Source organism: Brachyhypopomus gauderio, chromosome 2, assembly GCF_052324685.1.
Source record: "Brachyhypopomus gauderio isolate BG-103 chromosome 2, BGAUD_0.2, whole genome shotgun sequence".
Lineage (NCBI taxonomy): Eukaryota > Metazoa > Chordata > Actinopteri > Gymnotiformes > Hypopomidae > Brachyhypopomus > Brachyhypopomus gauderio.
The window spans coordinates 38,951,050-38,962,701 of record NC_135212.1 but is presented as its reverse complement, the minus strand read 5'-3'; the positions used below and the strand labels follow the sequence as shown (position 1 = coordinate 38,962,701).

The 11,652-nt window shown below is 44.9% G+C and overlaps 1 protein-coding gene across 2 annotated transcripts in view; it reads left to right on the top strand.

Moving 5' to 3' along the window:
• Window positions 1-2,291: 2,291 nt before the first annotated feature.
• The window catches only part of LOC143503591 (transmembrane protease serine 9-like), a 118,617-nt gene continuing 109,256 nt past the window's right edge, over window positions 2,292-11,652 (top strand). For both annotated transcript variants that reach the window (XM_076995677.1, XM_076995676.1), the window contains exon 1: window positions 2,292-2,413. In XM_076995677.1, the coding sequence (XP_076851792.1) occupies window positions 2,356-2,413 (58 nt within the window). In that variant the 5' untranslated portion in view covers window positions 2,292-2,355. The remainder of the gene's footprint in view (window positions 2,414-11,652) is intronic.

Genomic DNA, 11,652 nt, shown 5'->3' with positions numbered 1-11,652 from the left:
TTTTTTGTTCTTACTCATTTACATTTACATTTATGGCATTTGGCAGACGCCCTTATCCAGAGCGACTTACATTTTTTTTATACAAGTGAGCAATTGAGGGTTAGGGCCTTGCTCAGGAGCACCTCAGTCATGGCCTCAGGTCTGGGAATCGAACCTGCGACCCTCCGGTCACAAGACCAGTTCCCTAACCGCCAGGCCATGACTGCCACATGGTTCTAGCCTGAAGGATCAAAACAGTACCCACTAGATACCTACCACTAATGTGCAGATTCTTTAGCATAATACACTACACATACACTATGGAGATAAGTGTAAGAGGTGGGACACACCTCTTCATCACTGAATTCAGGTTTCATTCAGTCCCATTGCAACAAGTGTATATAATCAAGCACCTAGTCACGGAGTCTGCCTTTACACACATTTGTAAAATAATGGGTCATACTATGAAAATATGAACTTGAAGACTTGTAACAAAAAAGACTTGTGTCAAAAAGTTAAAATTACTTTCCTTTGAGATTCTCCTCGATCAACTGAGTGTAATGGATGCATTTAAGAACCACAGAAACTGCCCAGTTACGGAGCAGGGTTAGGATTAAGGTTAGGGTTAGGGTCAGGGTCAGTGCTAAGGTTAGGGTCATGGAGTGCTGACACGCATAGAGAACATCGCCAATGTTGTAATCCAATGATTATCAGAGTGGGGAATTAGCTCTCGTTTGCAGGCGCTCTTGAGTGTATGTATAATGAGAACTCTGGATTGATCCATGCTTTGTTATTAAATCTATTTTACTTCTTTATCTTACCTAACTGTCTCTGACTTTTATTGTGCTTACCATTGAAGGGTTACAGAATTTCCAGAACAAAATCAGCACCTGCAGAGTTCCAGATCCTCTCTGGCATTAAGATCAGCGCTGAGACTGCACCAGGAGCTTCATGGTTAAAGAGTTTAGAATATGAACCTTAAATCACTCCTGAATCAGAAGCATCTTAAGGGGCAGATGTGGAATCACGAGGTCATTCTGACTGAATGTAAGTATGACTCCAGCAAGAACTGTTTGGTTAACCATGTGGGAAAAACGAACGGAGTGGTTTACAAATTCTGTCCTTGGTTATGAGGAAATGTGCAAAATCTGTGATAAATCATTTTTAGCCAGTGTTCAGAATGCATTGGACAAAAAGGAAATACAGGACCTGAATCACATGGATGTGGAAAAAAAACTCTTGCAAATCTTCATTTAAAACATGTGACGCTAATGCATAATATTAACAAAATGCAATGTGAGGTTACAGTAAAAGAATGTTTAATAGGCAAAAGGACACTGAACTTGTTTTAAACGAGTTCAGCAGGGAGGGAAGCATGAGGAAGAACTTAATTTCATTACTCCATGTATTTGCTCTCAGCACTCTGGTGAACCTTAATGAACCTTTTTCTGTTTTAGTTGTGTTAACAGTATGGTTAGTTTGCCTGCTTCAATTTTGATGTTGCATATATACTTGCATTAATTGACTCTTCTTTTGGCAACATGTAATTTATTTCATTATAAATAACGACAGTGTTGTATAAAGTATTCGAGACCCATACTTGAGTAAAAGTACAAGTACTCTATCAAAACATTTACTTGAGTAGAAGTTGAAGTGCTCTTTAAAAACTTTACTTAAGTAGAAGTACAGAAGTATTCAGTATTTTTTGTACTTGAGTATTGCAAGTAGTTTAGTCTAAAATTTATTACTCAAGTACTGAAAGTAAAAAGTACAAGTATTGTGTTTTGAATTAATTAAAGAAAGCCATCAAAGTTTGATTATCAATTGTTTTTATATATCACTTACAAATCAAAGATGTCAAAGATCACAAATACAAGTGTTCTGTATGTACTTAAAAAACTGGGGTTAACACTTCGTACACACTGATGGTTAAACTGATGGAAAATATGTAGTGAAGTAAAAGTGGAAGTAGGAGAAAAAAATAATACTCCAGTAAAGTACAGATACAGCATTTTAGTACTTAAGTACAGTAGCGAAGTAGTTCTACTTCGTTACTATACAACTCTGAATAACGAAGTACATTTATCAAATGCGTTAGTGGAATAATTAAAATATTCCTATAATAGTGGGAGCAGGAGTATGAGTTAGATGCAGCTGATGAATTCAAATGAGCAGAAATTGATTCCAGATTAGTTTCATTAGAGGCATTAAGTCCATGAATGTATATCAAATATGCTATAACAGAAACTAGTAAAACCTTCGATCCAACTTGAGGTGTGACTAGAGTACTGACTAGAGCAAGAGGTGAGGGGAGGAGGTTCATGCAGGTATATGTAAAGAAGCAGTGATGTAAGGGACAGTTTAACTTCAGTCAACATGATGGTGATGTTCAGGACACTCTGTGTGGGGTTCCTACTCAGCGTCCTACCCAAAGGTACGTTTATAAACATTAGAACATTTCTTAATATTTATTTACCTGCTCTCTAAACCAAAGTGGACCTCTAACGTAACTGTAAATTGAACTCACCTGACCAGTTTAAATGCAGACACACGAGTTCTCTCGTTTATTGATGGTATGTTAGAAATAAGTGGACATATAAAAGGACAGATAAAATGTAAATTATTCTCAGTTTGTTTTGACTGTCAGTTTGTCAAATAGGAATCATTTAAAATAAAAACAGGCAGAAATAATGATAAATGTTCTTGAAAAACCAAAAGCAAATAAAATTCCTAAAAAATGGTCAGAAAAAATAAAAGTAAAACGTTCTCTACTGTAATGTATTTCATAATTAATGGCAGGACAACTTTGAGAGGAAAAATCAATGTAATCTTATTGGACATAAATGAGTTTTATAAATGATTATTCACTTCTCCTCTGCTAAAGCAGTCACTGCAAGTTTTATTAAAGCTAGAGCAGCTGGAGGGAGCAGGGAGGAGGAGGGAGGAGTCATAATGCACATAACAGGTGGCTGAGGGGACAAATTTGTCATTGATAACCACTTGATACTTATTTGCAGTGTCCTGAACAGAAGAACCCATATCCAGATGAAGGGTCTTATTATATAGTCTACATATTTATATTCTCACAAAAACAAAACCTTTTATAAACGTTCACCATAATCCTGCTCAAGTACAGAACAAAAATACATTCATTTAATTAATGTCAGAGACCGCTCTCGTTCTAATGCGTCTTGAACGCCATCTAGAGGCACTACAGTCCAAAGCTCCCGATCACTGTCACCGATATACTGATTAGTACACCTGTTCCCAGTCATTCATACCTCTTCGCGTCTATATAGTCACCGTCAGAATACTTCCTTTTTGCAAAGTATTGTTAACCTATGTAACTTACCGACCATTCCTATCTCTGCCTTGTCTGCCTGAGTACCGACTTTGCTTCTCTGCCCAGACCTCGATTGCAGCCTGTCCCAAAGATCAACATTAGTCTCGGCGCCTGTGTGCCACCTCCCGGCCATATGCCATATTCCCCACCCTGAGTGTATATTAATGCTAATTATGCAAGCCAACTAGTGGCAGTGCTATGACTCACATGTCTGGAAGTGTGTGGGAATAGTGTTCAACAACATTCTGCTTTTGGTCCTTTTGTTCATACCTGGTCTCAAGTCGTGACAATTACTTAATTGGTTGGCATGTTGAGCAATTGATTGATCTACTGATATATAAGTAATCCATGCTTATTTACTTCATGAACTTCATGCCGGTCACGTGTTGCTCGTTTGCATTTCCCATGTCAGGGCAGGCCCCAGCACTGCCCCGCCCATGACCACTAGAGGGCGCTCGCGGTCCTCTGTCAGGGCAGGTCCCTCCACGACTCACGCTATGACTACCAGAGGGTGTTCACAGTCTACATCATGCAATCAGCGAAAATTATCCGCAGCCGGATTTCATCCTTCTTAAGGAAGTCGACTGCCACTCATCTTTGAGTTGAGCTGAGTTGTTTGGTCTTTTCAAGCGGTCAGCCGGTATCGTGGTTTTTCATTGCGTTACTCTCTCTTCCTTCTCTCCAGTGTTTTCTCTTCGCTATCCCCTGTCATTTTGAGTTCGCTCTCCTGCGTCCTTTGGACCATTCTCAAGTTTTCCCCCCGCTATATTCTTCCTATCCAGTTTTTTGTTTTAGTTAGGAAGGGTTTTGTTTTTTGCCACGTTTGGCTTTATGGTCAGTCCTTCCCTGGCAGTTTCTGTTTCCCTTGCCTTCTCTTTCTCTCGTTTTCGCGTTGATCTCAGTCTGCGTTGTTTGATTTGTTATTTCCATCTCTCCTGTTCAGTTGATTTTCTTATTCGTGTTGATCTCAGTCCGCGTTCCTCAGTTGAGGGTTGTTTATTTATTTTTCCTTTCTGGTTATTCGCATCGCGTCATCTCCATTCCGCGTTTTTGCTGGTGGATCTTATTTTCTTTTTGTGTACTTACCTCGCGTCGAGTGCTCTCCGGCTGAGGACTGCTGTAGCCCAACAAGGTCAGTTGCGGAGCAGTCATGAGCAGACACTGCAGCAGATATTGGGCCAGCTCCAGAACCTGACCGTAGCACTGCAGGCTGCTACTCAGGCTACACCACAGCCTACCAGCACTAGTGTTCCCCATGCACCCGATTCTTCCGCTGTGACAGCACGTCTTGAGCCCGCTCTACCTGCGCCCAGACATTACTCTGGGGATCCAGAGGAATGCAGGGGATTTTTGCTCCAGTGCTCCTTGGTTTTTGAACAGCAGCCGTCACGGTTCCCCACTGAGAAGGCCAAAGTAGCCCACGTGGTGACACTGCTCTCTGGCAAGGCGTTGGCATGGGCAACCCCGGTTTGGGAAAACCAGCCTGAGCTGTGTGCGTCATACGACCGCTTTTCCGAGGCCATGCGGCAGGCCTTCCACCATCCTGCCTCAGGGGGAGTAGTGGGCAGTCGGTGGCTGCGTCTATGCCAGGGCAAGCGGTTCGTCACTGAGTACTCCCTGGAGTTCAGAACACTAGCGGCAGAGAGCAAGTGGGAACCCGCAGCCCTGCTGGCGGTCTTTCAGGAGGGGCTAAGTGACTGTCTAAAAGACGAGTTGGCTGTCCGCGACCACCCCGACGATCTCAACGCTTACATTAACCTTGCGGTACGGTCGGAGAACAGGCTGTGGGAACGCACGCAGCAGCACAGGCCCCACAGCAACAGTACCACACATGCTCCTAGGGCCAACCCTCCTGTCTCAAGCGGTGAAGCCAGGGAGGATAACAGGGAACAGCCCATGCAGATAGGGCATGACCCGACTAACCCCAAAGGAGAGGCAGACGCGTCTGTCCGATGGTAGGTGTATTTACTGTGGTGACCTGGGTCACAAACTCTCCACCTGTCCGGACCTGCAGGGAAAAGCAAACCGGTGTAGTGGGGAGAACCCGAGAGGCCCGCTGGAGGTCTCCCATCTACCGGTGGGCCTCTCGGGTTCTCCCCACTACACCGGTTTGACCCTTCACACAACCCTGTCATGGCAAGGCACTACCGAACATCGGCAGCTTGCCTTCATTGACTCAGGGGCAGCAGGTAACTTTATCTACGTCACTTTAGTCAGGGACCTCGGGGTGCCCCTGGCCTCTCTACAAGCACCACTTTTTGTTGCTGCGGTAGAGGGCAGGTCGCTGTCCTCAGGGGAGGTCGCTGACCAAACCATCCCCGTGGAGCTGTCTGTAGGAGAACACGTTGAGCACCTCACCCTGTACGTCATCAGTGCCCCTAAGACTCCACTCATCCTTGGTCTTCCGTGGCTTCAGCGTCATAACCCAGAGATAGACTGGCTTAACCTGACAGTCAGCCAATGGGGGCCTTTGTGTAAACAGTCCTGTCTCCATACTCATAAGGCCTGTGCCCCCGACGAGCGGTCCGAGCCAGTCAACCTAAGTCGGGTCCCCTCTGACTACCATGATCTTAAGCAGGTATTCAGCAAAAAACAGGCCAGTATCCTTCCACCCCACAGGTCCTATGATATAGACATTGACCTGCTACCTGGTACCAGTCCTCCCCGGGGAAGACTGTTCTCTCTAGCTATGCCCGAACGTAAAGCCATGGAAGAGTACATCCAGGAGTCCTTGGCGGCCGGTCTCATTCGGCCATCTACGTCCCCAGCTGGGGCAGGGTTTTTTTTTGTTGGTAAAAAGGATGGGGGCTTAAGACCATGCATCGACTACTGGGGGCTAAACAAAATCATAGTAAAAGAGTTATCCACTGCCTCTTATGACCACTGCTTTCGAGTCCCTATAGCAGGCTAGGGTTTTCACCTAACTCGACCTCCGAAGCGCGTAGAACCTGGTTCGGGTAAGGGAGGGGGACGAGTGGAAGATAGCGTTTATAACCCCGTCCGGTCACTATGAGTATCTGGTCATGCTGTTCGGACTCATGAACGCCCCTGCTGTCTTCCAAAGGTTCATTAATGAAGTCCTGCGAGAAGCTCTGGACAGTTAAGTTTATGTCTACCTCGACGATATTTTGATATAGTCGCTCGCAGCGAGAACACGTCAAGCATGTCCGTCGGGTTCTCCAGTTGTTGCTGGAAAACCACCTCTACGTTAAATTAGAAAAGTCAGTGTTCCACGCCACTTAGGTGCCCTTTTTAGGATTTATTGTTTCACATAACAAACTAGCTATGGACCCTGCTAAAACCAAGGCCATAACTCAATGGCCTGCACCCACAACGCTTCGCCAGGTACAGTGGTTTCTTGGGTTCGCCAACTTTTACTGGCGATTCATCAAAGATTACAGCAAAGTAGCCGCCCCTCTCACAGCCCTGACCAGAAAATCCCCGGGGCCATTTGCCTGAACCCCTGAGGCCCAGGCGGCCTTCGATGCTCTCAAAGCACGTTTCGTGACTGCCCCAGTTCTCGCCACACCCGACCCTGAGCTCCCTTTCACCGTAGAAGTCGACGCCTCGGACGAAGGGGTCCGGGCGGTATTGTCTCAGCGGTCAGGGATGCCGTCTAAACTCTGTCCCTGTGCATTTTATTCTCACCGTTTGTCACCCGCCGAGCGTAACTATGACGTGGGGCGACAAGGAGTTGCTGGCGGTTAAAACCGCCTTGGAGGAATGACGGCATTGGTTGGAGGGGGCCAAACATCTGCTCCAGGTATGGACGGACCACAAAAATCTGGCCTACCTCCAACAGGCCAAATGTCTAAGCCCCAGACAGGTTAGATGGGCCCTGTTTTTTAGCAGGTTCAATTTTGTCCTGTCCTACCGCCCCGGGTCCAAAACATCCAGCCCGATGCTCTGTTCCGCCAGTGGGAGCCACAGGCCGGTTCTGTTACCACTGGTACGGTATTGCCAGCCACTAAGATCTTGACTCCCATTCAGTGGGACATCGAGGCTGCCGTCATGCGGGCCCTCGTGGCTGAGCCCGACTCTGGGGGTGGACCACCTGGGCGGCTGTACGTTCCTTCGGGCCAAAGAAATGGGATCATGCAATGGGGCCATGCTTCATTGTTTGCTGCACACCCTGGGTCTCGGCGGACCACCGAACCTATCCGGAGGAGGTTTTGGTGGCCCAGCATGGGCAAGGATATCGAGGGCTTCGTAGCCGCGTGCGCTGTGTGTACCAGCAGCAAGGCCTCCAGGTCCAAACCCTTGGGGCTCTTGCACCCTCTTCCGGTTCCCTCGCATCCATGGTCTCACGTCTCCATAGACTTCATAACCTGTTTTCTAAGGCAGCCAAGTTCGTGGCGTTGCCCAAGCTACCGTCGGCTCAAGAGACAGCACGGTTGTTCTTGGAGCACATAGTTAGGGCACATGGGTTCCCGGTCGACGTGGACCCCAATTTACCAGCCGTTTCTGGACGGCCTTTCTCGGACTGCTGGGAGCCAAGGCTAGCCTCTCCTCGGGGTTTCATCCCCAGTCCAACGGCCAGACCGAGAGGGTTAACCAAGACCTGGAGCAGACACTACGTTGTCTGGCTTCCGCCAATCCGTCGACCTGGGCCAACCGCCTCGTATGGGCGGAGTATGCCCACAACACTCTATGGCACTCGTCCCTGGGGATGTCCCCATTCGAATGTCTTAACAGTTTTCCTCCTCCTATGTTTGCCGACCAGGAGGTCGAGGTCGTGGTTCCTGGGGCTCGGGCCCTTGTCAGGCGGTGCCGGATGGCCTGGAAGGGTGCCCGTCGGGCCTTGATGCCGACAAGCACAGACTCCCTGCTCCCTCGTTCCGCCCTGGTCAGTGGGTCTGGTTGTTCGCCAAGTACCTGCCGGTTCGTGGGGGTACTCGGAAGCTGGCCCCACGATACTTGCGGCCTTTCAAGGTGGTTCCTGCTTCGCACGTCCTGTGACCTGACTTGATTCTGGATTGCCGTCACTCTTGGCCCGCGGGGTCTCGGGCAGGGGGGGCTCTGTCAGGACAGGCCCCAGCGCTGCCCCGCCCATGACCACTAGAGGGCGCTCGCAGTCCTCTGTCAGGGCAGGTCCCTCCACGACTCATGCTATGACTACCAGAGGGCGTTCACAGTCTACATCAAGCAATCAGCGAAAATGATCCTCAGCCGGATTTCATCTTTCTTAATGAAGTCGACTGCCACTCATCTTCGCTGAGTTGTTTGGTCTTTCCAAGCGGTCAGCCGGTATTGTGGTTTTTCATTGCGTTACTCTCTCTTCCTTCTCTCCAGTGTTTTCTCTTTGCTATCCACTGTCATTTCGAGTTCGCTCTCCTGCGTCCTTTGGACCATTCTCAAGTTTTCCCCCCGCTATTCTTCCTATCCAGTTTTTTGTTTTAGTTAGGAAGGGTCAGTCCTTCCCTGGCAGTTTCTGTTTCCCTTGCCTTCTCTCTCTCTCATATTCGCGTTGATCTCAGTCTGCGTTCCTCAGTTGAGGGTTGTTTATTTATTTTTCCTTTCTGGTTATTCGCATCGCGTCATCTCCATTCCGCATTTTTGCTGGTGGATCTTATTTTCTTATTGTGTACTTACTTCGCGTCGAGTCCTCTCCGCGTTTTCCTCTGTTGTCCTCGGTTTTTTCTCCCTTTGAGTATATTTGTTCAAGGGTGTTTCTCTTTTTTTCGCTTTTCCCACATCCCTTTCTGGCGGAGGTTTCAGTTCATTGTTTTTTGTTCTTTGTGGTTGGCATTTGGGTTCCTACAACAAAACCCCAATCAGTTTGTGCGCGTTCGCACACCCCCGCATAACATCCCATTCCTGTTGGTCTTTCTTTTCCATGTTGTAACGCCATCGCCGTCAAGGAGCGAGAGGGCGGATACAAGTGCTGAGAAGAGCGAGATTATTTGAAGGCGTTGGTCAAATCTGTGAGGGAGTCCAACATAGAAACATGATCAACACATAACTACATACGGAATACAGAAACAAACTGTAATACAACACTGAAGTGCAAACACGAAAGAAGACAGGGCTGTAAGAGAAACAACAAATGCACATGGCTACATAAACAAAACATTCATGATTGTTGGAGGGGCTAACCATGACATGTATTTGTTGTGTCTGTTCTGCCTTGTTTATATCCCTTCCTTTATGAGTTTGAGCTGTTTCGAGTTTTGTGTGATTTATTAGTTGGTGTATTTATCCTGGCGGTGGGCATAGAATAATTTTTTTTATCTAGATTAATCTAACTGAAATCTTGAAATTAATCTACACTGTACAATTACCAGAACAAACTGTTTATTTAAAAATGTCATGTGATTTAACAAGAAAAATCTGTATAAATTAAATACATTATAAATCTGTTTTTTAACAATTTTTAGATAATAATTTTAACTAAACAAACTGTAAAAAGAAAGTAATATTGATTAATCTTATTGAGACAAAGTAATAGAATCTTCTGGAATTAATTTCAAGGAAATATTACAAGACAACATTGATGCATGTTTTAATTTAAGTTTTGACATGTTAAATATGTGATTTTCATGTTATAAAAGTGAGTAAAAAGTTAAATGTTCTTGACTGTGATTTATTTTTATATTTATAGCATACATAAAGAGTTAAGGCGTTCCAGATCCATCTCATTTTCAATCCACTATGAAATATGCACTGTATCTGTATCACTGTATCTACACTGTAAACCCGGATTTGGTTTTAATACATTATTTTAGTAATCATTAATTATTATTTGATGTTTCGTAAAAAATATTGCCATTACTAAATAAATCTAGTTGTTATCATTATTGAGCTGAAATAGGCATTGCAATGATCATGTTAAGTAAAGATAACTGAATATGTTAAGTTTATGATTGGTAGGGGTGGGGCCTGTTTGAATCGGACCACTGCACAGTGTGCATGAAGAGTTGTTCTGGTTGTGCATATTGTTTGAAGAACCTTTCGTTATCACCCCGCTGCAGCCCAAATGTATGAGTTTTGAAATCAGTGTTTCTTCAAATGAGTATTTGCAACGTTGTCAGCTTTCAGTGCATGTAACTTATTTAGTTAACGCGTAATATATTCTTATCGGTTCATATAGTGCTAGAACATGTGTCTGGCATTCCTGTCCAATCATAGTTTAACTATAACCGTAGCGTTGAAATGTGTGTTCTGACGGTTCGGAGTTTATGGCTCATTCTAACTATTAATGTTATATATTTTTTATATTGAAGCGTCGGTCCAATGGGGGACGGCGCTACTTCCCATGAGTCCCTGCGACTCTGGTATTGTTCTCTGTTAATGTGATGTCTATGCATGTGTTGATTGATTGTGTACTTGATTATGTGCATTACTTGTTTTAAGTCCCCCTTCATCAATTTATGTAGTTGTACTGTGTGAATTATTCTATGCCATGTTTGTGTAGTGTTGTCGTGTTATTGCCGTTCCCTCATGTTTTGTGTCTAAATTAAGTCTCTTCTGCATGATCGTGGGGTCTGGCGTGATTATGTTGTTGAGGCAGTTTGAATTAAAAAAGCCTTGTTGTGTTGCAGTGGATCTGTTTGCTACCTCTCCTTCCTATACCACACCGTAATATTGTTATAATTGAATGTGAACTAGAGTAAAGACCACATTCAATTTTAGGAATATTTCCTGTAAAATGACAGTGTAGCATGTTAAGTGTTATAATCACCGTTTTTTTTACAGTTTATGTATGTTTTTAAATTTACAGTACCAGGGTTGCCAACTTTTGACGTTCGCTTGGAGTGAGATTTTAACCTGGAGCCGGTGGCGAGTGTATTTTGTTGAGCGGGGGGGGGGTGGCGAACGAAAGTTGTTGAGCGGGGGGGGCGACCGTAAAATGTTCAGTGTTATATCGCCGGTGGATGGCGCCAGAGCTAGCGAACTAGTAAAACGTGTGAGCGTGTGAAAACGGTCAAATGCGTGTGTCTCACGCTCAATGCGTGAGAGTTGGCAACCCTGCAGTACTTATCTGTTTTTTTTACATAAACTGTAAAAAAAACAGTAATTTTCTGGAAACAGGGGCGCCAGAAAATTGCTGTTTTTTTTACAGTTTATGTATTTTTAAAATTTACAGTACTTATCTGTTTTTTTACAGTAATTTTCTGGCGCCCCTGTTTCCAGAAAATTACCGTTTTTTTACACTTTTTTTTTTTACAGTGTAGATTAAAATGGCTCATTCAGAATATGCGTGCTACCCAAGTAATGACTAAAAGTCAGTCTTTGAGATAGGGTTTCTTAATACAGAGGGTGCATTAGACCAGGGGCTCATCTGTTTCCAAAATGCATCAATGACTGCTTGAGAAAGCTGTTCTATTTTG